Source organism: Puntigrus tetrazona, unplaced genomic scaffold, assembly GCF_018831695.1.
Source record: "Puntigrus tetrazona isolate hp1 unplaced genomic scaffold, ASM1883169v1 S000000223, whole genome shotgun sequence".
In the NCBI taxonomy this organism is placed as follows: Eukaryota; Metazoa; Chordata; class Actinopteri; order Cypriniformes; family Cyprinidae; genus Puntigrus; species Puntigrus tetrazona.
Window position 1 is genome coordinate 1,224,062 of NW_025047891.1, and position 27,174 is coordinate 1,251,235.

The 27,174-nt window shown below is 35.7% G+C and overlaps 4 protein-coding genes across 4 annotated transcripts; 2 read left to right on the top strand and 2 right to left on the bottom strand.

Annotated features, from left to right (window-relative positions):
* Nucleotides 1–92: 92 nt before the first annotated feature.
* tm7sf3 (transmembrane 7 superfamily member 3) lies at nucleotides 93–9,152 on the bottom strand. Its single transcript, XM_043230699.1, has 12 exons — nucleotides 9,014–9,152; nucleotides 7,116–7,270; nucleotides 6,049–6,199; nucleotides 5,795–5,915; nucleotides 5,130–5,301; nucleotides 4,578–4,755; nucleotides 4,386–4,472; nucleotides 3,559–3,639; nucleotides 2,278–2,430; nucleotides 2,005–2,102; nucleotides 1,761–1,923; nucleotides 93–1,223 (listed from the first exon to the last, which is right to left on the bottom strand). The coding sequence occupies exons 1-12, from the start codon at nucleotides 9,084–9,086 to the stop codon at nucleotides 970–972; spliced, it is 1,686 nt and encodes a 561-aa protein (XP_043086634.1). The 5' UTR covers nucleotides 9,087–9,152; the 3' UTR covers nucleotides 93–969.
* Nucleotides 9,153–9,247: 95 nt separating this feature from the next.
* Nucleotides 9,248–11,621, top strand: med21 (mediator complex subunit 21). The gene is made up of 4 exons (XM_043230706.1): nucleotides 9,248–9,368; nucleotides 9,972–10,086; nucleotides 10,167–10,267; nucleotides 10,580–11,621. Exons 1-4 carry the CDS (start codon nucleotides 9,327–9,329, stop codon nucleotides 10,757–10,759), a joined length of 438 nt encoding a protein of 145 aa, XP_043086641.1. The 5' UTR covers nucleotides 9,248–9,326; the 3' UTR covers nucleotides 10,760–11,621.
* Nucleotides 11,622–11,872: 251 nt separating this feature from the next.
* Nucleotides 11,873–17,961, top strand: pmpcb (peptidase, mitochondrial processing subunit beta). Its single transcript, XM_043230701.1, has 13 exons — nucleotides 11,873–12,024; nucleotides 12,289–12,405; nucleotides 13,157–13,243; nucleotides 13,322–13,451; nucleotides 13,528–13,726; nucleotides 14,444–14,523; nucleotides 14,659–14,765; nucleotides 15,858–16,001; nucleotides 16,077–16,237; nucleotides 16,309–16,394; nucleotides 16,837–16,925; nucleotides 17,537–17,612; nucleotides 17,766–17,961. Exons 1-13 carry the CDS (start codon nucleotides 11,944–11,946, stop codon nucleotides 17,828–17,830), a joined length of 1,422 nt encoding a protein of 473 aa, XP_043086636.1. The 5' UTR covers nucleotides 11,873–11,943; the 3' UTR covers nucleotides 17,831–17,961.
* dnajc2 (DnaJ (Hsp40) homolog, subfamily C, member 2) lies at nucleotides 17,889–25,753 on the bottom strand. The gene is made up of 17 exons (XM_043230698.1): nucleotides 25,540–25,753; nucleotides 24,611–24,801; nucleotides 24,445–24,520; nucleotides 24,253–24,351; nucleotides 24,025–24,166; nucleotides 23,867–23,947; nucleotides 23,718–23,783; nucleotides 23,006–23,097; nucleotides 22,804–22,925; nucleotides 22,111–22,260; nucleotides 21,942–22,030; nucleotides 21,645–21,714; nucleotides 20,541–20,725; nucleotides 20,354–20,454; nucleotides 20,164–20,274; nucleotides 19,237–19,394; nucleotides 17,889–18,075 (listed from the first exon to the last, which is right to left on the bottom strand). The coding sequence occupies exons 1-17, from the start codon at nucleotides 25,592–25,594 to the stop codon at nucleotides 18,007–18,009; spliced, it is 1,857 nt and encodes a 618-aa protein (XP_043086633.1). The 5' UTR covers nucleotides 25,595–25,753; the 3' UTR covers nucleotides 17,889–18,006.
* Nucleotides 25,754–27,174: the final 1,421 nt, after the last annotated feature.

Sequence of the window (27,174 nt, forward strand, 5' to 3'; positions counted from 1 at the left end):
TCACATCAGAAGTTTCAGAATATTCATATTGAATAAAAGGAAAACATCAGATGTAATTCTAATCTGTCTTGGAACAGAAAATCTCATTTAGATGGTATGGCACAAATGACAACTTTATTAAACATTGAATTATTTAGACAATCATTTAAAGTTTATACAAAACAGAAATAATGCGTACTGCTAACACTTAAAAACATAATTGCACGTTATAAATGCTTTAGAAAAACTTCTGAGAGACACGCAGATCGCAAAAAGAAACCCTGAGAGGAAACCAGAAGCGTATCGATGAATAATGCAATACTACTGATTTTGTCTGTCAAAAGGTCGATCTTGGTTTTTTGCCTCCATAAGAGCTACATATCCAGTTACGAAGCGCAGAAAATGACTGAAAAACATTTAAACGCCACAGATTCTAAATATTTTTCTCACACTGCATTTAAAACCCTCATTACAAGTGTGTTGAAGCAGCGGTCAAATTCCCACAGGAACACTCAAAATAAGCTCATTATTTCCAAAGCTTGGTGAGGATCCGCTGAGACTCACACATGCTCACTTGGACACACAAGACACTCAAACATCAGCCGTAGAGGCTTACAGTGGCTACTTATGAACACCGGTTCATTTGGTCTGCAAATTGCAGAGTGTTATACATTCAGTTTAAATGGTGAATCTTTAAAAATCGCTCACTCGCTCATGTACTAACCAGACGTATTAAAAACATTAAAAATAATCTCCACTGAACGTTTCCTCTAAGCTGCTAAAATAAACAGCAATAGGATCAAGCACTGCTGGGAACCTACGCAAAAACACACACAAAAGTGCACATGGTCAGCCTCACAGTTTGTGAGCGGTTCTTTTAACCTCCATCGGCTGTCAAGCTCAATCCTCTTTAGGTTTCCACAAGTTTGAGCAGCCATGTTCTGGAGGAGAGGGCTAACAGTGAAATGACTTCAAGTCAAAAGTCACAGACTAAAGCAGTAGAGGCGTGGTTTCGCCCGCTGGTTCTGCCCGTTGTGTGAGCTGGCGAATACGTCCGAGGATTCGGGCCGATAAAGATGGCTTGTGATGGCTTGGATCCAGAACGTTGGTCTTCCTGCGCTCTCGTTCTTGCTTCCACATCACGTATGGACTCGGTGGGAAAAACGGCCGTGACCTCTCCCGATACAGCTGCACAACGATCCCCGAAACCCCCAGAACAACCCACACAGTGATCACGATGAAATCTGGAGAGTCGAAACACCAGACATGACCAATAGATTTAGATACATGTCAGACCCAGGAGAGTAAAGCAAAATAAAAATAAAAAATGGGCTAATTAATATCCTTTTACCCATCACCTTACTTAACACTCAAGCTCAACAGTGATCTAAGGGAAAAAGGACTTATGCAATTTCTAAACAGTTTTAAATGTGTGCATTTGTCAGCATTAAAAAACAAACAACAAAATTCAAAAATTATATTTAGTGTTCATCAAATTAACTTGTGACTAATGATTGGCCACAGCTTAGCAGAAACCTGTGAGATTGGTTGTAATGAGCAATATTGCAAAAAAAACAAAAATATTTGGTGGATCAAAATGCAACGCACAATCATAATTTTTCATCACATTTCAGTTTAACTTTGGCATTTATAATTGATTTCCTTTAACTCAGCAAGAACATTTTTTGCCTCCCTATTTTGGGTTTTTGGTGCATGTTTGCTCATTTTAGTGGCATTTTGATTTAATACATGGCCTCCAACTTCAATCCCTGCACACCTACCGATATCCTGCAGTGGTACAGAGATAAACGCTCGACTGAAGTTGTGGTTGAGCAGGCGTTTGAGGACGTCCAGTGTAATGTAGGACAGACTGGTGTAGGTGTAGGCATTGACAGCCAGGACCACTGTATACGCTCCAACTACTCCACATGTAATTATATTGCCCTGAAACATACAAATAAAAGTGTGCATTTTATTTAGGTGTCAGATACGCGCTCATAACAAATGTATTTTTCTGTATCTCACCTCTCTAGGCCACCTGATAAAGAACAAAGGAACAAACACCATAATGCAAGCAAACACCACCCAGAACACCACATCATTATGGAATATAGGAAGATCGCCTGAGAGAGAGAGAGAGAGAGAGAGAGAGATCAAACAACAAATGCATTAAATATCTAAAAATGATCGCACACATCATAAACATTCAGCAAGACTATATGAGAATATAAAGAGATCATTCTCAACAGACACAGAAGCAACTGCATACATTAAGATTTTTTAAACATGATTTCTAACCAAGTGGAGTGAAAAAGACGATGGATGATATGAGAAATCCAAGAATGAGTCCGATCACCAACACGCAGGCCATGACCGAACCGAACCGCCACCAGCTCATCACCATGACGACGCCTCCGACCACACCTATCAGCGCTGTCAGGGCCAATCGAACTGCAGGAGAGACGGTCAGTCAACAAACATCAGATATCAGTTTACTAATTAGTGCTGTGGTTCTCAAACTTTTTACACCAAGTACAACCTCAGAAAATATTTGACTCTCCAAGTACCATCGCAATGACCAACATTAAAATACCTAATTATTCAGCTACAGCTATGCACAGTTAAACAACCGAACCACATCTTTGAGAATCAGTGAATTAGAGTACATTATTTTGGATTACAAATGTTACATTTAATAAGCAAATTACAGCGTATTTCCACCATATTTTAAGTAAAATGTTTGTACGAACAAACTCCTTAGTAAAACCTATTAGAATGCAAAAGAAAAGAAACTAAAGTTTGATTGAAGTGCTGCTAAAATGAGGAAAAAGCTCATTTTGAGAAACTGCCTTTTTTAATTCTTTACTCTGTCACACTTTACATTCATTTATTAACTTTTTTTACTCTAGCTAACATAAACTTAGAGTTATGATAATGATAACTAATGATATCTTACTGTAAAGTGATACTTATTGGTAATACAGTGATAAATGCATTAGCAATTGATCACAACATGAATAATTGATACCGGGATATGCCTAAAAGTGCATTTTAGATGTTTTCTATCCACTAGTCTAACAAAAGTCAAGTTTCAAAATTGCATAAATATTTGTATGTAATGTCTTGACTTTAAAAGTGCTATAAAAACGCTCTTCCTCATTTCAGCCATGCCTCTCACAAGCAGCTGACAAACAGCACTACATGATGCTTTTGATTGGGACAGGCTGGTTTGACACCTCCAGCTGAAATCCGTAGCGCATGACTCTAATCCTCAGAGAGTTACAGCACAACAATAACCTCAATCCTCTGTGACGAGAGCTGCTTTCTGCACTCGTGACGGCTGGTGAGATGTACTGCTGGCAAAACCAGTTTGTGTAGCCAATTTCAGTCCAACTTAACTGGAAAAATAGTTCTTAGGACATGAACTATTTATGGGTATGCAGACATCAGCTCAGTGTCAACAGTACATATCATCCAGAGTGAGCTGCATTACAGGTGACACATTATTGCTCTAAACTTCAGATCTAATTTGACAATGATTCAGTGTGTGTAACTCTGCAATGTAACTAATGTACTTACTGTTGTATTCCAGTGGTGTGGTTATGGTGATCACCACAAAGAATATAAACGCAGTAAAGATGAAGCCCATACAGAACAGCTCTGAGAAAACACAGAAATAGACATTTTAATGGTGACAACAGGTGTTTACATGCACTTTCTGGCAGTCTGAATCAGTGTTATTTTAGTATCAATACTATTATAGTTTACTATAGATCTTAATATGCATAACTAGTTTTATTATAGTTTATTTAATGTAGTTTTATTAATGTTTTTAGTAATTTTGTAAATTGTTTTTATCTTTAATTTTATTTCAAAAATTGATCAAAATTGTTTTAATTGTAGTTAGAGTCATACATACAGAACTTGAATGAGTTTAACAATTTAAACAGGTCATATAATGAAAAGTAAAAATTGTAAAATGTATTTTTTTATTTCTTGAAGCTGTCAAAAGGCCATTTACTGAAACTAAGATGCACAAATGATTCATTTTATCTTTACATAATTATCATTTCATATGTTCACACATAGCTGTAAAAAAAAACACAGCCGTTTCATTCAAAAGTTAAAAAGTCTGAAGTCATACAACACTCAATAGACCATTTGTTGTGCAAGAAGCCTTGACTAACATTGCATGTGGACATCAGAAAAGTAATGATGCATCATATGACCCTTTTAAAAACATGCCATCCATTTAGCATTGATGCAACTATATCATCTGTTCACCTCTGACTCTCAGAGGTGATTTTCCCAAACCTAAAATATTTGCGGCATATTTAGTAGACCGACAGTAATTAATAGCCGTTACATGGTGTGTGTCTAAGAAAAGCATGAAAAACATCTCTCACCACATTTGAAGAAGCGATGTCCCACAAAACACACAAACAGCCCCGCCAAACCAATCAGAGTAAAAAACACTTTAGTAGACGCTCTCCCTGAGAAAACGAGAGAGAGAAAAAAAACCCATTTAAAACTGCATCAAACCGGTCACAAATACTAAAAGACAAAATATCTTTTGAAGTAGAAATTTTCATCTTCACCTAAATCGCTGCATCCGTCCAGCGTGGAGTTGAAGCTGCAGGCGTATGTGTGGACAGGGATGTAGGACGCCGATGTGTTCAACACCGGATCTCTCACAATCACAGAGAAAATCACGCCCTGACCGGGAAGAGAGCTGAAGGAGAACTGCGTCCGGTCATGAGAGGTTAAAGACATCACCTGAAAGAGTGAAATTAAATGATTGGGGTTTTCTCTTACGACAAACAGTCAGATACAGTGCTTAAATTAAATACACTGTTTATTAAAAGTAATTGGACATCTGTAGTGCAAAAACTGTAGTGTTTTGATGTTTTTTCAGTATTTGTTCATTAAAAAAAAAACTTATAACAACAACAATTTATTAATAATTACAATTCTATATTTTTTTATATTTATTTATTTTTTCAATGTATTTTTCCCCCTTCCCTCTTCTCCTTAATGTGGTTCACATATAATGTGCCAGATAATAAAACAAATGTTGTGTAATCTCACTAAAAAAAAAAAAAAAAAAAAAACCACAGCTACAGCAGATAGCAGAGAGAGATTTCACACACCTTTCTGCTGTTGTCCTGCACGTTCTGCACATTGGCCACTCTCTCCAAACTACTGATCAGACTCTGCTCCGACAGGTCACCCTCCGGCAGGAAGTACTGATACACCTCATACACCAATCGCCAACGAGTGCTGGAGCCCACGTCCACATCACACGCTGGTGGAGTCTCCCCTCTGAAAAACATCATCTGATTTAGACTAAACTGATCAGACTAATGCTCATCCAGGTCAGCAAGACACAATTTTAAAGAGTCACGAAACACTAAACTGCATTTTTTGTGTTGCATATCAAAGATGTCCATATTACCATCAATTTATTCCGCTTTTCTTTTTTGCCATGTTCACCTTCTAGGTTTACAATCTTCATTAATGTAGTTTCCCACATTATAGTTCGCCAATGACTCATCTGTGCCTTATAATTATGTAAACGATGGTGCTTCTTGCATTTGAAAACACATATTGACAAATGACTCAAACTGTGAGATCAAAATAGTGCTTTAATATATAAACATGTATTCACATGCAATAAGCTGCATGTTAAATAATATCTGTGTGTACCTGCTTCATACATTTGCTCATTTTGCTGCACTTAACTGCAAACTTCAACATGCAATTAAGGGAAACTTTGATGCATTTATGGTTCATGGCTTTATTAAATTCCTCTCACCTCCCATATCCGATGTTAGCAGGTGCAAAGGTAATCATGGTCTCAAACAGGTTGTATTGCAGATAGATGTTTGGATCAATCTCCAGCGGGAATTCCTGATTACAGGCTCCAGGAACAGGATCTGCACACACACACATTACACATACACACTGAACGTACTGTGTTACAGTCAATACTCTGTTAACGAGAGTATGTGTGTTGCTCATTCAAGTAATCGGAGCTGCTCATTTTGGCACGCAAGTTATTTCTCTAACCGGTGCTGGTGTATGGCAGAATCACACCAATTCCTGCTGCGCTGCGTCCGTCGGGTGTCTTCAGGAACCAGGAGATGGTGGTCTGACTCGGTGTCAGGGTGGATAACAGACCGGCATCTGCTGCCGTGACCGAAAAACCATAAAGTGGGATCTGACCAATACACAAAAAAAAAACACAACCTATGAATGGACATCTACACATACACTAGAGGGGTAAAGGTCAGGTGGAGAATATTATGCAACAAATACAAGCAAAGTGCAAGCACTCAAGCCCTGTCCTACATTCAATTGGATTTACTTGTATTTACACCAGAGTACACCGCAACAATCAGGTTACAAAATCCCAGTCAAAATTACAGGCATTTTCTCCACAGGAATATTGATTGATTATTGAGTTCTGAGGTTATTAATTCATCAGGTCCAGAAGAAAACCTATGTTAGCCATGATACTGCAGAGTAATCTCGTTTTACTTTTCATTTGTTAACATTTTTATATGTGCTTTTGTCATTCAATTTTTTTTTCTTTAGTCTTATTAAATATAACTACTTGGATTTGATTTCTTTTAAGTTCAGGTTTAGTTTTTAATTACTTCCAGTTAGTTATTTTAGCGCTTGCACTTTAACCAGACAACTTAATTGAAATAAGTATTTATTTATTCAATTAAAAACATTTTTAACAGTTTCTGCTTTAGTTATTTTAAAAATAACTCCATTCTGTAATATCAATGTGAAAAACAAATAAGAAAAACACTACGAGATACAAGGCCACTGAAAAAGTGCAATCTATAGAGGCAACATTCGTTTCAAACAGCATTTAACATCGACTTCAACACTGTGTCTGAACTGGGGTTTGTGCTCAGTGCTCTATAGCTGTATGACTGCTGACATTATGAACAGAATGCATGGAGAAGAGATTGAGTGTGTGTGTGTGTGGAGATCAGAGCTTGTGATTAGACTCTCACATGATGTCTTGCTCGATCGGCCCATTGAACTGGGTCAGCTGGGGGCTTTCTTGTGTATGACAGTGCATTGCAGTGCTGTGTGTTTGCATGTGTGTGATCTCTTACTGGTGTATATGAGAGCGTAACATTGCTTTGATGCGTATGAAACTGCAGGGTCAAGAAGGAAACGGCAGCAGGGATCCGGGAAATGACAGCTTGAACCGTCCCGTTCACTGGGACACTCACGTTCTGGAAGGTTCCCAGAGAAAACATCACGCGGTCTGCAAAACACATACAAGAACACAGACACATCAATATCGGATTCTTTTCTGTCATTACTACATAAAATAATGTCATTGTTTGAACCCAAGTGCTGTTTTCTCAAAATAAATGTATAACCTTATTTCTTTTCTAAACATAAAAACACACTGTGTGATTGATAATGCATATTAATTTCTGACAACTGTCACAATATCCTTTTTGATAAAACAAAAAAATTACAAAATAAATATACTATATAATAATAATAATAATAATAATCATCCTTTTTGACAAAAATACAAAATAAATATACTATATTATTATTATTAATATTAATAATAATATTAATAGTAATAATAATACACACACACACACACACACACACACTGAAAGCATGCAGAGACATCAGCAAGCATGCAGTGAACACTTCCAACTTCAAAAAAGGAAGTGGCTTTTAACAGTTGTGATTTGGTGTAGAAAGATGTTGGCTCACGTTCGCTCTGACTTCCTGCCCGACCGTTAAATCTTACATGAAAATCAAGCCATCTGATTTCATAATGACTCACACCTGCTGTACATCAAAACTACACTGAAAAAAAAAAATGTTGTCATTTCCAAACCTGCAAGCTGACGTAAGAGGAATTTTTTTAGTTTGCATTTTATAGCAAAATTTCTAGCAAAAACTGCCAATCAAATATTTACTAATATTTACTTAACTGAAATAAATACATATTTATGTTAACAACAGTTACTGCTTTAGTTTTATTTAACAATAACTCAAAACAATTTTTTACAGAAGTGAAAGGTAAATAGGAACCATATTACCAAAACAAACACTACTGAAAAAGTGGATGCCATTTTCCGTCCATTTTAACACAAAAAAAAAAAACCAAGCAATAAGCTGCAAATCCACTAAATATTTACTTAACTGAAATAAGCACGTATTTATACATTTACTTGTTTTACATTCTAATATTTCAACACACAGCTTTAATGTCCCTTCACCAGTTAAATTGTTTAAGTTTTGAGGTCTGCAGAAATCTTAAATCACTTTCCTGCTCTGGAACAATCTCTCTCTCTCTCTCTCTCTCTCTCTCTCTCTCTCTCTCTCTCTCTCTCTCTCTCTCTCTCTCTCTCTCTCTCTCTCTCGCTTACTCCTTCAGGAATGTGGAAATAGTTTCTAAATTGCATCTCATGGATCGCTGCTCTGTTTCATTGTCATCAGTGCATTGTAAGCAAGAATCAGGAGAATTAAAAGAGGAAAAAACACAATGAAAATAAGTCACTGTTACAAAATACCAGAACATTACGAACAAGGCACAAAATTACTGAACTATACTAAAAACTATCAGACTCATTTAAATCAGCAATCCCTAATAAACAGGAGTTTATCTTAAGGCTATCTTTGATAAAGGATGCTAGATCAAAACCTGTTGCATACAATTAACTACATTGCTTCTGCCTTCTGAATGATAGTTTAGCAAGTAAAACTTATAATTGGACCACCATTGCATTAGATTCAATTATGTTTTGATCATCAAACTACGCAAACTACATGTCTTATATTTAATTGAGTATCTTTCTTACATATTGTTTAAAAAAATATTGATAAACATGAGTTGTCGCTCTATATCACTTTAAGCATCTAAAAGCCATAAAAGCCTCATGCACCAAATACGAGGCGAAATGTAAAGCACATGTGCAAACGTCTTTTTGCATAGTTAAGACCATCAAGATGAAGATGTTTTGATTCGTTTACTTACTCTCATCCTGAGCGCGCACGGAACTGACCCACGACAAGACGAGCAGAACCAAACATTCTCTCTTCAGTGACATTTTCTCGGGTCAGTCCAGTCCATAAACACGCTCTAGCAGCAGCGATAAGATGTGAGACCCATGCTGAAGCTTCTCCTTTAGCCTCCGGAAGTATCACTCGCTTCTTGATTGCGGACCAATGCCACAACTTTTGAGCGCAACGCGCGTTTTGCCTGTAGCACGCAGGCGCCGCTGCATGGCGTCACGTGATGACGCTTTGAGCGAGCTCGACGGAAACGGAAAAGGCCAAGAGGAGCCAACATGGCGGACAGGCTAACGCAGCTTCAGGATGCTGTTAACTCCGTAAGACTCATTTAAACGTTAATTTTATGACTTATAAGTTAGAGAAGAGGTGTGACGTGTGCAAATAACATGTATTCAGTCGCGTGTTACATGAAGTCACAAAGTTTGTGTAAGCAGTTACAATAATGTACTGTACCGTAAGAAGGTGTTAGCATAGCATGCAGTTGAGAATAAATAAACAATTGAAGTTTGGGCAGTATTGTTTTACATAAAGCAACTAATTTTGTCTTTAAATAAATGTTTTGTTAAATAGGAAATAATGTATTATATACAAAAGTAAGTTAGAAGTAAGTCAAACTGCTTTTCATATTTTAAAAAACTGTTAAAGGAAATATTAGACGCATTATTCATAATATCAGTATTTGACCTCATGAGCTGTTTTTTAAAAAAAATAAAAATAAAGTAACCATATATTTTTCTAACTGTAAATACACTTTGTGGTTATGTATATTGATTTCTGACAACTGTCAGAATAGTTTGACAAATATATATGAATATATAAACTCTAAACATTTAAACTGAAAGCATGCAGAGACACCAGTTTTGTTTTTTGTTTTTTTAAAGTCTATGGTTTGTAAAATTGGATTTGTTTGTGCATTTTAGTTGGCTGATCAGTTCTGTAATGCAATTGGAGTCCTGCAGCAGTGCGCGCCTCCTGCCTCCTTCAGCAACATCCAGACCGCCATCAACAAAGACCAGCCTTCCAACCCTACAGAAGGTGCACATATCTGTACCAAACATCGGTTTACAGCAGTGCTGTGTTGTATTTTAACTGACATGTTTTATGTGTTCTTCTAGAATACGCTCAGCTTTTTGCAGCACTGATAGCAAGAACAGCAAAAGATGTCGACGTGCTGATTGACTCTTTGCCCAGTGAAGAATCTACTGCCGCACTGCAGGTATGTTTTTACACACAAAGTGTGAGTGGCCACTTGAAATGTGTGTATTTTTCCAAAATAGCTGTATTTTAAAATTTGGGCGGCACTTTTGTATTTGTGTCATTCAAAAGATATTAAAGAAAACATTTTAAATTATAACTTGATGATGATGATAATGTTTCTCAGACAAAATTAGCAAATAACGAAACCTTATGTCTTAAATCTTACTTTGTTTGAAAATAACTAAATCATAAGAAACTTGTGAGTTGAGTGAATCATTACATCCCTGAAATAAAATCTAATCTAATACATTTTATTTTATGTTATTGAAAGGCTGCTAGTCTGAGGCAGTTGGAAGAGGAGAACCAGGAAGCTGCAGCTCGTCTGGAGGAAGTAGTTTACCGGGGAGACATGCTGCTGGAGAAGATCCAGTCAGCTCTAGCAGACATCGCCCAATCACAGCTGCGCACACGCAGCGGAGCCCCGAGTCAGTCGACACCGCCAGAGTCATGACAGCGACTGACCCCAAACTAACATGGACTATATCATCTGTACACAGCAGGGATTTTATACTCATCCTTCATGGATTGCAGGAGATCTTGTGTTAAATGTACAGTTTGTTTTTGGACTGAAAAATTATTCTGATTTTGTTCTGTAAGTGCCCACTCTTTCCCATCGCATGTCTTGTTTATACGACCTCTGATGTTGTTTTCAACCTGTATTAACTGTAAATGTTGAGCATCCGTCAGCCTAGACACCCAAGTTGTTTTTTTTGTGTATTTCTTTTTCATGCCAGGATCATGCTTTGTCTGGTTTATTTTGAATAAAATTTTGTCTGTGTTTCACAAAAGAAAGTGCTTCTTATTTGCAAATTGAATTATGATGGTAATCTCATGCAATGAAAGCCTACAAGACTCAGAACTTCACAAATGTGAATTAATTGAGTTTTTAATCCAAATCTACCACATGCATTAAAGAACTCGGAGACAACATGTTTTGCATCTCATCTTAGTTTTGCTGAATGTTTAATTGTGAGACCAACAGTTTTAGTATATAAACATTTTATACACGTTACACAATGGGAATTCAAAGTGCTATAAATGAATATGATAAAAAAGATTAAAATGCATTGAGCATATCTATAAAATGTGCAACATACAACATTATTTTATATTATTTTTTCAGTTTGTAATTTTGATTCTTTAGTTAAGCTACTATTTACATAAATGGCAAAACTTACTCGGAGCTGTCATCTGGTGGTCGTATAGTTGAACTTGTTGTTTATAAATATGTCTGCTAAATATTCAATGTATTTTTGTAATTAAAATGTCATATCATAAGTTCGGATAAACGGCACCCTGCACGTTTGCAAAAAATAAAAAATAAATATTAGATAATCTGGCGTTTGTGTGTTTTTCACATTGACACAGATCTGCCACCTGCTGGTCATATGAGTGAATTTATGGTGTTTTTAATCTTGTAAACGTGATCGTGTAGTTTCACATTTCGACACAACGTGTAAAAATTAATAGATCAAGTGGTGGTTGGGCTGAAACTAATTCTTCATGTGACCTAAATGATTATTTTTCTAAAAGGATAATTGATAGTCTCTGCCACGAGCACGTTGGATAACGCATGACGTAAACATTGGTCTCCATCCAATCCGAGCGCGTCTTTCAAAGCGTCATCTAAACAGCATGGCGGCGTCCGTGCAGCGTTTCGGCGCAGCGGGGAGACACTTTTTAAAGAATTTATTGAACACAAGAACCATTAACAGGGTGAGAGATTACAAACACATCATTAATATGATTTAGAACTGACGAAATATTGGAAACCACGTTTTGGTAATCATTTAAAACTGTTGTATTGAGACTGGCATGGTTTGTGTGTCTCAGTGATGAAAACGTACTTGATAACAACATGACTTTGCGAAAACGTTTCTTTTTATCAGCAAGTTACTCAAGGTCTCTTAGATGTTTACCTTTTATATCCTGTTGAGGTTATGCGGTGTGATTTAAAGCATGATGAAATCTGTATTTCAGACCAGATCCACTCAGGCTGTCAGTCAGGTGGTTTTAAACGTACCTGAGACAGAGGTCACGACCCTAGATAACGGGCTCAGGGTGGCATCTGAAAACTCTGGCCTGTCCACGTGCACGGTGAGTTCTCTAAATCAGCTTCAGGTGTTTCATCAGAGGTGCTAATCGACCGTTAAAATTAGGGTGACAATTTTATTGGGGTGATTTATTTTTCATGTCGATTTTCATGGGTCACAAAGTCAATTTTAAGTGTCTTTTTGTACAGACAAACATGCAAATTAAGACAATTAACATTTACAGGCAAAAAGACAACAAAAGAATAACACAAAATACATGTTTACATGGTCTTTGTATCAAAATGTGTTACTAGATGTGATGATCAGCAATGAATTTTTACCTAATTTTTACCTTAAAAGTGGTATTTTAGCATTGTTGTCATGTAGTAGTTTTGTTCATTTTATTCTATTTATGCTTAATTTACATTGATTTTCACTTTTATTTTATTTAGGTGTTTTAACTCAAACTTTGCCTTGGCTTAGAAGTTTTTCATTTTAATTATTTTATTTTATTAATAATTTAATTTATTTATATTTATATAAAAACCTCATTAGGTACAAACTATACAAAATTAGCTGATATAAATATTAACTAATAAAAAATAAGTAATGAAAAACAGTTGTCAATAATAATAATAAACAAAACAGCATTAAGTATAATTGGGGTAAAACGTTTTGTGAGAGAAAGTAAAATATTACAGAATTTACCTTCTAAATCTAAATTTGGAGAATTCAGGTCAACCAAATTTTTCCATTGAGATGACTGGGAAAAAATAGTTTTCCTAAGTTTTCCCTCTTCTAATCACATGATGCAGGTTGGTCTATGGATTGATGCCGGAAGCCGGTATGAAAATGAGCGCAATAACGGTACAGCCCACTTCCTGGAGCACATGGCTTTCAAGGTATGAGAAGCTTTAAAACATATATCTGAATACTAAAATAGTTTAGAATAGAAAGCACCAAATCTGGCTGTGTTTCAGGGCACCAGGAAGAGATCGCAGCTGGACCTGGAGCTGGAGATCGAGAACATGGGAGCTCACCTGAACGCGTATACCTCCAGAGAGCAGACAGTGTACTACGCTAAAGCTTTCTCCAAAGACCTGCCCAGAGGTAAACCATTAGATACAAACTTGTCACGATGGACAGAAAAGCATTATGGCTGTGCTGTAACTGTCTCTGTTGGCAGCGGTGGAAATCCTGGCGGACATTATTCAGAACAGCATGCTGGGAGAGGCTGAGATCGAGCGAGAGCGGGGCGTCATTCTCAGAGAGATGCAGGAAGTGGAGACCAACCTGCAGGAAGTGGTCTTTGATTACCTGCACGCTACAGCCTATCAGGAAACACCTCTCGGGAGAACTATCCTGGGGCCTACAGAGAACATCAAGTATGTGTCACTCGTTAAGACACCAAAGATGAACAGGGATATAAAAAAAGATAAATAATAAATCATATGACAGTTGCTTTGTATTGCAGGTTTTCTGAAATGTTATGTTTTAATATTCAAATGATTTTGATCATTCTATCTAAATGTGCCTTATTTGCATACATTAAGGCAGGCTAAAAATAGTTTAATTTTGTTGATGTTGTTATTATTATTATTATTATTATTATTATTATTATTATTATTATATTTTTTACCCTAAAAGAACAAAAAACAACAACAGAACTTGGCAGACAAGTGACTGGTCACCAACGAAGGTCATTAACAGGAAAAGTCAATGTTTTTTTTTTTTTTTTTTAATATTAGTATTAAAGTTTTTTTGTTTTTTTTTCAAATTAGTAATTAATTGTAATATTAAAAATAGTAGTAATTTTTGTTAAATAGTCTTAGTAAATGTTAGTATTTTGAGAAAAATTGTCCCTATATATTTTTATCATTTAAGATTTATTTTAAAAAGTCTAAAAATCTCTTCTCGTCACACCCCTAAAATCTACAGATCTATAGGCTTAGATTGTAATCTAACTCTTATTTTGGAGAAGTAATGTAAGTGTTATAGAAGCAGAATTTGCAAAATTCTCAGAATTGAGAAGTGCTTTTAAAAAATTTTATTCTAATGTAGTGTCTTGCCTTAAGCTGTTCCTACGTTCTGATGTTCTGCAGAACTATAAATCGAGGGGATCTGGTGGAATACATCACAACACACTACAAAGGGCCTCGGATTGTATTAGCTGCAGCCGGAGGTAAAGCAGCAGAAAACACTGTGAATCAGATTCACTGAATGTGTTCGTCACTTCCTTTGGTTTAATTGTTTGTTTATCTGTTACTGGCTCAGAGTTTGACCATTAATACCTCAGTGCTGTTTCTCTGTCTTTCAGGAGTGTCACATAATGAGCTTATTGATTTGGCAAAATTTCATTTTGGAAAGCTGCCAGCCAGATACAGCGGAGAGGCTTTACTGCCGTGCCATTTCACCGGCAGTGAGGTGAACGGACTATTACATCATTACATTTACACAACACAGTCAGAATTCATCACACATAGGCACGTTTAATCAAGCTCTTGTGACAACCAATCAGTTATGATAGAAAGTACTTTAGATTCATTCTTTTGTGTTAAAATCGTGTTGACAGTAATCAGATTTACTTCTATTATAAGTGTATTATTGAAAATACTTTGCAAATTGAGGCGGGATTAGTAAAGTGCAATATTCTGCTCATTTACAAGATCTGAATTTCATTTTCAGCAACTACTAGAATACAATTTAAAGTTCAAAATTATTTTTCTAATACAGTACATTACTGCACACCTCATTTCAAAGTAGTTTCAGTTTGTTTTATTAAACCCCACCTTTCTGAAAAGCCAAGTCTGCTCTGATTGGTCAGCTGGCACAGTCACAAACTGGTAAAGCCAGGTTTAAAATGCATTTTGTTTACATATTACAGTTAAAGGATTTTACAGAGGGGCTTTTGTTAAATATTGTTAAAGTTCATTTTTATTTCAGTTTTTATTTCCATTTAGTAATTTTAACTTAAATATATTTTTTTAAATTCAAACAAAGATGATGACTATCCTGCTTTTTTGGAAATGCATGGTCATTAGAGCAAATTAAGTTTCCTTAAATGTTATGTTTAAATATACAAACAATTATACAGTTATATAAATTATATGCACTCATTTGCATACATTTCCAAAACATTGGATTAAAATAGTTTTTTAATAGAGGGAATTATGTAATTAAAAAATATGTATTTTATTAGTTTTGTCTGAATATAAAAAACATTATGCAATCATTTGCATATGTCTGTTACACGATTCTGAACACTATACAACTAGGCTGAAATTCTTTTGTTGCAGTTGAAGAGTGAATTATGTGCTTTTTGTTAATTTAACTAGTTTTTACATTTTAATAAATGTCTCTATTTACATTTGCTTTCACCAATAGTGGTAGGACTACAAACAGTGGTTTTCTATTGGTGAAAATAGCTAATTTTAGGGATCACATTTACAGGCACACTAAATGAACCAGCATAATACAGGCACTTACCTCGAGTTCTGCTCTCGAATTATTTCAAAGATCCGTGTGCGAGATGACAAGATGCCTCTGGCTCATATAGCCATCGCTGTGGAGGCCGTGGGCTGGTCTCATCCAGACACCATCCCGCTTATGGTGGCCAATACACTCATCGGGAACTGGGATCGGTCGCTCGGCGGCGGCATGGTAGGAGACGCTTTTGATAAACCGTTACACTGAAAAACACGCAAAACCCATCTAACCACAGCTGTTTTCCATCAGAACTTGTCCAGCAAGCTGGCACAGATGGCGTGTCAGGGCAACCTGTGCCACAGCTTCCAGTCTTTCAACACGTGCTACACAGACACAGGCCTGTGGGGGCTTTACATGGTGTGTGAACCGGGAACCGTCAGCGACATGATACGCTTCACGCAACTGGAATGGTGAGAGCACCACGTTCACCGGGCTTTCTGTCGAGCTGAAAGTTGAGCGCTAACCCCCTGGTTTCCTTTAGGATGTCTCTGTGTACGAGCGTGACCGAGAGCGAGGTGAACCGAGCCAAAAACCTGCTGAAGACAAACATGCTGCTTCACCTGGATGGTAAGAACAGCGGCACATGACACAGAGGACCTTTTTAAGACCAACTGATGAATGGAAAGGTTTAAGGAGAACAAAATGAGTTGCATTAGTAAGTGAAAATACAACTTCCAAGGGGTCTCCATTATTTTTATTTTACAGACAGCAAACAGACAAAACTAGAATATGGAAATCATTTTTACTATATCTTCTGATCATACTGCAAAACATGCTTTTTGCATTGGTTTCTAATGAAAATTATATGCAAAAATATGTCGTCTAGTTTTATGGAAAATGTATCAAAAAGCTTGGTACAAATGTTAGACTTATTTTGCATTCACTGCACAAAAATGACAACAAATTTTTAACTTGAATGTAGGAACTTAATTTGTGGAAGGGTGAATTTTTGGAGGGTTAGATATACAGAATGAAGTATTCAAATGAGTTGTTGTTTTGTCTTATGTAGGATCCACTCCCATCTGTGAGGACATCGGCCGGCAGATGCTGTGTTACAGCCGCAGGATTCCTCTGCACGAGCTGGAGGCCAGAATAGATGTGAGGAACAAGCTGACCTTTGACCTGCTATCTCACCCACATTCAAAAGCATCTATCGCTTTTAGACAGCAACTGTTTCTCATGGGGACTATTGTAAAAATATTTTTGCATTAAGTTTGAAGTGACTTTTAAGATCCTGCAAACATGTTTATTTATAGTTTATTAATATTTCGTTTAACAATAGAGAAATATCAGATTATTTGATTTTAAATGTAGTAGGGTTTTTTAATGATGGATGCTTATCCTATTTATATTTAAAAACTGAAAATCACCTGCTATGGTTTATATTTGTAAAATGCAACAAAACTTTTAAAGTTAAATTAAGGGAAAAATTCTGCTATTGACAAAAATGGTTTTTCCCTACATTTACATAAGCTTGATATTTGGCACAACAATTTTCTTGCCTGGTAAAGTTAATTGTTTAAGCCCTAACATTAATGTATATTATAATATTTAAAAATTAACATTATTATTGGGAGGAAAAACACTGACATTTATGATTTGGACAGCATTAATATTCACAGACTCACCCCGTAAACGTCGAAACGGCCTTCTGTCCACAGGACAAACTTACTTGTGTGTTTCAATGCTGCTGCTTGTCTTTCTCTCAGGCCATAGACGCCACAACCATCAAAGACGTGTGTATGAAATACATCTATAATAAAGCTCCTGCTATAGCAGCCGTTGGTGAGTATTCATATGTTGTCTGTAATATCTGCTGCTTTCCCAGCTCTGGTCCTGGAGTGTCTTCATAACCAGTCACTCCAGGACCAGAAAGAGAGCAGAGAGACGGGAAACGCTGCTTTCTGCGACTAATAACAAAATACTTATGGTTTGCAGGTCCAATCGAGCAGCTCCCGGACTATAATGGCATCTGCAGCGGCATGCATTGGTTACGGCCGTGAGGAAGAGAAGCAGTACAGCGTCTGCGCATTGATAGTCAATAAGACAAAAACAAGAGAATTTAATGTGTGCTTTTTTTCACGTTCATGTTTTATTATAAAATAAGGAACAACACAATAAAGTTAAAAGACCATGTTGTGTGTGTTTGTGTGTGTTTTCTTTCCCTGCGGCATGTTTGTCATTTCTTGTTTTTAGCGCTGACCTGCTCCTGGGCGGCTTTCTTAGCCTTTATCATCTCCACCAGCTCCTGCAGAAACACATCAACACCGGGACGTAGAGATCAGGGTTTACATTATTATTAAAGTGTGTTAGACGCATTATTTTAATATGAAGACACCAATTTATGTGTTATTAATAACGCTAAACATTAATACTGATAAATATTAAAATATTACACAAAAGAGTAAAAACATTTACACTAATTGCATAGCACCTTCTAAATCTATATTATTAATCAGTGAGCATTACAATAAGAATGTGTTTGTGTTACAGGAATAACATTAACATTTATTATAATTATGATTTTAAATAATTTGTACAAAATATATTTTTTAATGACCCTGTTCTAATTCTAGCTTATTAATCAGCTTGCATTAAAAGTATGTTACACACATTTTATTAGTATGATTCAGGTATTTTTAAATATTAAAGAAAATGTAATCACCTCATTCTAAGATTAACAAGATTTAAGAATTACAGACATTATAATACAAGTAAGGAATAATTGACTCTGGGCTGTTAAATTAGAAAAATAATGCAAACCCACCACCTCAGGTGTGCAGTATTTTTCTAATAATACAACAGCCCAGAGTCAATTATTCCTCTTGTTGCTAATAAGTTCTTACATGTTGTAAAAGTTTTTGTTTAAAAAAAAAATAGTTTTTTATTTACAGAAAGAAAAAAAAATATATAGATGTAATTATTTTACAGATCTATTCTTGTTTTATAATATACTTGTATAATAATTATTATTTGTATTATGATTTAGAACATTTTAATTAGCATATTTCTAATTCTACCTTAATGAATTTTATTTTTATTCAATGTCATTTGTTGTTCTGTATAATATATAATAAAGTTTCAATTTTGCTTAAATATATTTCTAATACATTTCTATATTTTACGTTTTTAAATGTCATTCATTCATTAATGTTTTCAGTATCATTATTATGAAATTTAATACTTTAATTTTGAAAAGATCTTATTTTATTATACACTTAGCACCTTCTAATTGTACCTCAATGTTGTTGCTCGGGTCTTTCTTCTGTATATTAATTTTTGGGCAACGCTATATGTAAACAATTATACCATGTTTAATTAGGGGAAGAAAAAAAAAAAAGTTTTTCTTTTGTGCGTGTGTGGCACAAGTCTGTCAGTTTGTGATGACTAACGATGCAGAAGATCAAACCTTGTATCTCTTCATGCAGTCTTTCTTGGAGCGTCCAGGCACGGTGTCGGAGATCTTCTCCCAGCGCTCCGGTGTGTTCACTGGGTACGTCTTCAGCGCCTGCTCCAGCAGCTTCTGCTCCTCTGTAGTCCAGGGTGAGGGGTTGGACTCACTAACAGCTGGAGGAAACATTTGGATGAGTGTTCATAATGGGGCTGTTTGTGATGACGACAAGTCGTATTTTAATCATGATCACAATATATGCTTCTCTCCAATATTTGCCTATTGGTCATTTATTCTGAAAACATTTTAATTTATTTAATGGTATCTTACATGGTGTTTGGTTACCAGATGAAAGTACTTACGAGGATACTCCACCCCAAAATGGAAAATACTGTCCTATTAGACATTCTCTTGGCTTGAGCTTGTGTAAAAATTTCAATAACTAGCGAAATCATAAATTATGATTTATTAGTTTGCATTATAATAAAAGTGTCAGAGAAATACTATTATTACAAGTATTTTTTTTATTTAGTATTATTTATAAAAATACAAAAATTGTATTATTAAATTACTTCCATTATAAAAGTGTGTTCTAAAAATAACTATATTATGATTATTATTAATATTATGATTACCATTTTACATTTTATTAGTAATAAAATGCTTATTATACTATCTTCCACTATAATAAAAGTGTGTGTTATTGTTATAATAAGAAGAAGAAGAATATGCTAATAATAATAATAATAATACTATTAAGTAATATTAAGATATGAGAATTGTACTAATATAAACATTAATTAATATTAATATTATTTATTAATTTAATAGAAAATATCTTTCTTATTTTACATGTATTATTTTAATTTATTATTATTTACTTGCAACCCGATTCTAATTCAACCCTATCAAGACTCACGAACTGGCAATCATCATGTGACCTACCATCAAATCTCTCTGATGGCATTGCGTTGTCTACAGTCGGAGGAACAGCCGAATGCTCCTTCTTGAACTTCTCAAAGGCCTTTCGGTTAATCTCGTCTTTCTGGTGAGGATCTGCCATCAAGAAAGCAAGCTAATTAGCCATAACACTTCAATCTGGCATACAGCATGAACCCAGAGCGCCGTGACCCACCCAGCTTCTGCAGTGTCTTTGCTTTATTGATGACGTCTTTGGCGGTTCTCCTTATGCCGCTGCTGGAGTGCTGGTTCATGTAGTTGGCGATCACCTCCCACCTGTCCAATCACAGCACACCTCCGTCAGAAACATCGGATCACCTGTACGGTCTGAGATCTGGCAGGTGGTTTACATGAAGACTCACCTGGCGTTGGTTCCGGCGGGAAACAGGTTGACTGCTTTGATGAGCAGCTGCAGATCTTCCTCGTTCCAGCCTCTGTTATTGGGCCCTCCTCCTCCTGAGCTGGTGTGCTCAGCCCCGCGGGCCGCCTGCTGCGCCTGCATCTCCACCTCCTTCTCCTTCTGCATCTGGACGTTCACCTCCTGCACCTGAAACACACAGACGAGGCTTCAACCACAGAAACACCTCGGAGCAACCTACAGGACCAATCAGCATTTACCAAAAATAGCAGTAATTTATAATGTTGCTTAAAAAAAAAAAAAAACTAAAAACATTAATAATAATATATTTTAAATAATTAATATTTAAAAAATAATACATAAAAAAAACATTAGGATGTATATGTTTTACACATATGATATAATATATTTTGAATTTGTAACTGTTCATAATACTTATTTAAAAAAATATATATATTTAATTCAAATACTTTTTAGTAATATTACTTGGCACCTTTTTAAAAATGTACCTTACTTTTATTATTCCTTTTTTGTCAGTTTCATATAATATAATATAACATAACATAATATAACATAGCTTTGGTATTCAGCTTTTACAAATATTATAATATTAATTAAAATATTAAGGTCTGTCTATTGTATTATTATTAATATTTAAAAAATTATAAGAATTAAAATTATTGTTTAGGTTTCTAATAAATGCTGTTATTTGAAAGTTTCTATTCATCCAAAAATAATAATAATAATATTGGGCAGCACAACCGTTTTCAATATTGATAAACAAATGTCTCAAGCAGCAAATCAGTATATTAGAATCAGTATATTTCTGAAGGTTCATGTGACACTGAAGACTGGAGTAATGATGCTGACAATTCAGCTGCACTTCACAGAAATAAATTACATTTTACTTCATACTCACAGAAAAACAGTTATTTGAAATTGTAATAATATTTAAATTGTTTTTACTGTATATTAATATATCAAATAAACACAGCCTTGTTAAAACATTTAAAAATCATACAGAACAACAGTATGTGCACATACACAGATTAATAACTTAATGCAAACAGGGTTAATAGTGTGGTTTTGAGTGGTTTGTGCTTCTAACCCGTTTCTCCAGAGCCGCTTTACTCTGCTCTTTATTCCCAGAGGCCAAAGCTTCATTCAGCGTCTGCAAACTACAAATCAAACCAAAAAATGTTTTTTCCCTCATGCAGCTGTGTTTCAGAAAATCAACTCAGTAAAACACCAACATATGACCCTGGACCACAAAGCCAGTCATAAGACACAAGTGCAAGAACTTCAAAATATCGCCCAAGTTGTAATGAGTGCATTGTTGGCTAAAACCGTGCCACGTATGACTGGTTTTGGCTCCAGTGTCACACACTGTATTTCCAAGCTGTACCTGGTCAGCTCTAAGCGGTCACAGAGTTTCTCCACCTCCTCCATCATCCTGACGCTGTCGGCTTCACTCTCTGTGAAGTAGTTGTGAGTCTGAGAGAAGCAGAGACAGAGATGAGCGTCGGAAGCTTTCAGAGAGCTGAATGTATGATATCGTACGGAGGGTTTCCCACCTTGCAAGTGGTCCTGAGCTTCTGCCGCTCTTTCTTGATGGCCTTCTTCTGGGCTTCTTTCTCCTTCTTGGCCTGCTGTGCTGCCTGTCGGGCCGCCTCCTCCTCCTTCTCCCTCTGAACCCGCACTGCCTCCTCTTCCGCCTGACGTGCCTGCACACATAAAACTGTGAGAGAGAACTCAGAGTACCACACAGACATTACACACAACAGATTAAAGTGACTAATTTACTTAAATATCCTGTACAGCACGTTTTGACTGTAGGTTGTTTGTTTTTTTTACTTTTGTACATCAAGAAACTTAATTAAAATGACAAATATTGCCTTGGCATCTAGCAAGTTTAATATCTGTTTATTTCAGTTAAGCTTTATTATATATATATATATATTAAAAATATTAGTTACAATAAGAAAACAAAACTATAGAACACAAATATTACATAACATTTGCAATAATAAAAAAACAAATAATTATTTATTGTACTTATTTATATAACACATTTTTAACGTATTATGATTATTAATGTATAAATGTTATTTTTCTGCTTTAATTGTATGTTTTGCATTTATACATACACATAAAATATTACACACAGATGTAATCTCTTGATATTTGGTCATTTACAGCTTAATCAAATATATTAAAAACTGAAAATATTTATGTTTTATGTTCAGTGAGTGTTCAGTGGCACTGACCCGCTCTTTCTCCTCCTGCTCTCGTTTCTTCGCCTCTACTTTAGCCTTCTTCTCCGACTCTTTCCTGGCTTTCTCCTCCTCTTTGAATTTCTTTATTCGCGGGTCACAGTTGTAGGCCGTGTCTGCATCACATCACGTCACACACATTCACACAGACGCTCACAGGAAGATCACTGATCTCTGTGTCTGACCTCAAACTTACCAACAAGCGTCCGTATCCTATTCATCTCTTCCTTCTTTCTCTGAGCTCGAGAGGCTCGGTTCTGTTTCTCAATCCACCTCCTCTCATCTCGACTGAGAGAAACACACAGCAAAATCAAATACATTTTTTTTATATTTTATATAAAATGAATATATATATATAACGTATTTATCACGTTATGGGACCAAATGTCCCCACAAGGATAGGAATACCAGTAAATTTTGACCATGTGACATTTTTTAGGTCCCCATGAGGAAGCAAGCTTATAAAACATACAGCATTACATTTTTGAATATCTAAAAATGGCAGTAGTTACCTGTAAGGGGTAGGTTTAGGTGTAGGGTTGGTAAAAAGTAAACCACTTTAATGTGTGTGTGTGTGTGAGTATATAAATGAAATAAAAGGTTAGATAAAGTTGCTAGATGCCAAGGACATCTAGCCTAATAACTAATAATTACCTAATTATTACCGTTAACAAACTAAAACATACATAAATATATATACACACACACATATACATGTATATACACACACATATACATATACACACAGATATACACATACATGTATGGTTTAGTTTGCTAAAAATAATATCTACATGAAGTAATAATTACAATTTTACAAAATACTTAATCAAAACCAATGATATATAGTATAGTATATATATATCCTATATCTCTATAGTATTGATATATATCCAAGTATTACTCACCATTCAGCTTTTTCCTTTTCCTCTTCATCTAAATATGAAAATTCTCTCCACGAGTCGAAGTTGTACCTTCAGAACAACAAAAAGGAACAGACATGTAAATGTGTTTTCTTCCAGCATTAGTTATAAATTAAATGAGCTATTTTACTCACCAAAAGGAATAGAAATTATCCACCTCTTCAAAAGACGCGTCCCCGGCTCCCAGACTCGGGGTGTGTTTTTTAGAAGACCATCTGATTGAGAGAAGTACAGCGGCATGATATCCAGCACCAAACCAGAATCATCTGAATCAGTCATGAGAGGCGTTTACCTGCTGTTCCTCTCAAACACCGGCGCAAACACCGCAAAGAAGTTTTCTTTGCCTTCTGCTTTTGAAGGAACCATGTTGTCAAAAGTGGGGTCCACGCTGTCAAACGCTCTTCGCTTCACAGGATCTGACAGGATCTCCATCGCTGCATCGTACGAGAGCAGGTAAAAGACCCGATCTTCAAACGCAAACGCCTTTATTTCACTTATAATAAAGCAATAAATTCCAAACCTTTTGTTATGCAAGTGAAATAATCATTATCGCCCTCCGTAATCTGCTCTCCGGCTGCTTTCCGTTTGTCTGGGTGATGTTTGAGGACCATGGCTTTATCTGTGGAGATACAATTTAATGTTTATGAAAGAAGTTCAAACTAGTATTGTACAAAGATTTTAAAACATGCAAATCACTAAAAGTCAAACTTACGAGCAGCTTTGATCTGTTTCTGGGTAGCTTTGTACCGGATGTGTGCGAGACCTAAAACAGCATAGTGATCTTGGTTCTGCAACATCAAGAGAAACACATATCAATACATTCAGTTCACAGACTCCGTTCACAGGGCTCTGACACAGAGACATGTCTCTACACATACCTTCCAGTCTTTGGGGTCCAGTGTCTTTAGCATGGGATACTCCTCCAGCTGCAGCCCCTCATCCTCCTCTTCCTCAGACAGCTCCTCCTCTTCCTCTAGCTCTTGAAATGAAGCCGACACATTTCTACTCCTACGCTTCAAAAACGCCTCGAACCAGCGACCCACAGGCTCAACCTGAACCTGCACTGAGGCTAAGACAAAGACACAAGGCAGAAATCCATTTCAGAAACACACGTTTTTATATCTCAAAAAAGTTACTCAAAGTCTTCCTAAGACTAGAACGCATATTGTTTTTAGGATAACTTTGTTGAAAGGTTTTGATCCACTTCACTTCAAATGTTAACTACTACAGGATATACTATATATATGCAACATATAAACATATTGACTTATATATATATATATATATATATATATATATATATATATATATATATATATATATATATATATATATATAGCTAGATAGATAGAATAAGCTAGTAAGCTGTACACGCTGAAGATAAACCACTCTCATGCTATTTGTAACTTGAGGAATAAGGAATATTTTTTTTTTCCTCCACAACCACCATTATTGTATAAACACAGTCCATTCAAGTAAATACATTTACTCTAAATGACATATGTCCGTTTTTCACCAGAAGATTACTTTGCACTTTGTTTTCACTTTATTTTGCCTGTTATAGAAAAAACCGTCTCTAAACATAAATTAAAATCAATCCAAAACAAAACGTAAATAAGTTTGGTGTAAGAAAGAGTGGCCATTTGTTCCCGTGCCTTCATAATTTCCGCTCAGCGGTAGAGCATGACAATACAACCATATCCCAACATGTGACTAAGAGAGATCTTTCATGCATAATTGTGTGCATTGTCCAGATGAGTGTATGATGCAGATCTGCTGTGTCTCTCATCATTACTGTCACACTCACCGGCGACCGCATTATAAAGCACTGTAAGCTGCCCGTCTAACCCCTCCTTCAGCATCTTCACTAGTTCACAGACACGGATGACCTAAAGAGCTCGCATTAGCGTGAAAGATCGGCTTGATTCGGTGATTTTTAAGCCGCTGTTTCGCTCCGGTCTGCCAGATCCACATGGGCCCCGCACAGCTGTCTGCTGGGGAACTTTGTGTTACACTCACAGACTTCCGGTGAGCTACAGCGCGATAACATTTGGTTCCGCTACCACAGAGCTTACACCAATTTCCCATGGTAATAATAGTTCCCGCCAAAATACTACTTAATTTTACTACAGTAAAACCATAATACATTAATACATTATTTTTGCAAATCACTGTAAAAAGCAACAATATGGCACTAGTTTTATCTTTTTTTCTAGAAATGATGACAAACTCATTTATTTTTATATGTATTTTATTGTTTTATTACTGTTGCATAAGTTGCAAATAGGATCAAAAACGAGAATAAGGCATTCATTCTCTACAATTGTTATTCATTACTGTAAAAAAAGAAAGTTAAATCAGTTGGACTCACAACTGGTATTGTGTTCAAGCTGATCATTTCTAAATAATATAATTATCAATTATATATTATATATATTATATATAACGTAAATAAGTAATTATTTAAAATACTGCATGAATTAAGGATATGTACACACATGCATACACACACACACACACACACATACATATATATATATATATATATATATATATATATATATATATATATATATATATATATATATATATATATATATATTATATTATTATTATTATTATTATTATACTCTGTAAGGTTTTAAGATGACATTATTTGTCTTATGTTTCATTGGAAAATGTCACAATTCACATTTTTTCCTTGTGGTACAATCTTTATTGACAAATAAAAATTATCCATTATGAACATCTGTACAGATTACAGTAAACATACAGAAACTGTGGACCCGTTGGCATCTCAGAACAGGTAAGAGACAGTTAGTCTGACTGGCAAACCTACCAAAACACTCCTCAGGCCTATTGCAGTTTACGGTTCATGCCTCACAAAGTATCAGAATTCATTGTAAAAGCCCAAAGTATTAGACTGTACACCTCGTGTGGTGAATAACTTCACCATAACACTGCTGTTGTTTTACTAAAGGACATAGTCCCAATGTTTTAGGAAATGTACATTTGGTTAGTTCGTTTTGCTGTTGACACTTCACATCTCTGTGCGATCTAAAGGAAAGCGTTATTTGTACATCCACTCAATCCAGTTGAACGACTGGCACTGACCTGTTTGTTTTCACATATAAAAACACATACGCAGCACACGCAAACCTAAACATGAGCTGGAGTGACGTGTCGGGGTTCAATGTGATTACAGCAGATCTGAGATCAGGCCACTCACAGCCACTGGAGAAATGCATTCAGAGCAGCATCCATCCACAAATATTCATCAGTGTTTCAAACAAAACAAAACAAAAACAATGACAGTACAATGTGTTGTTAACATTTTAAAAGAGGAAAAAGGCACCCAATCCTCACATCTGACAGATACTCAAGGCTTTGCTGGTGCCAAAAACTCATTTGACTTAATCTCACAAAACATTTACAGCTCATA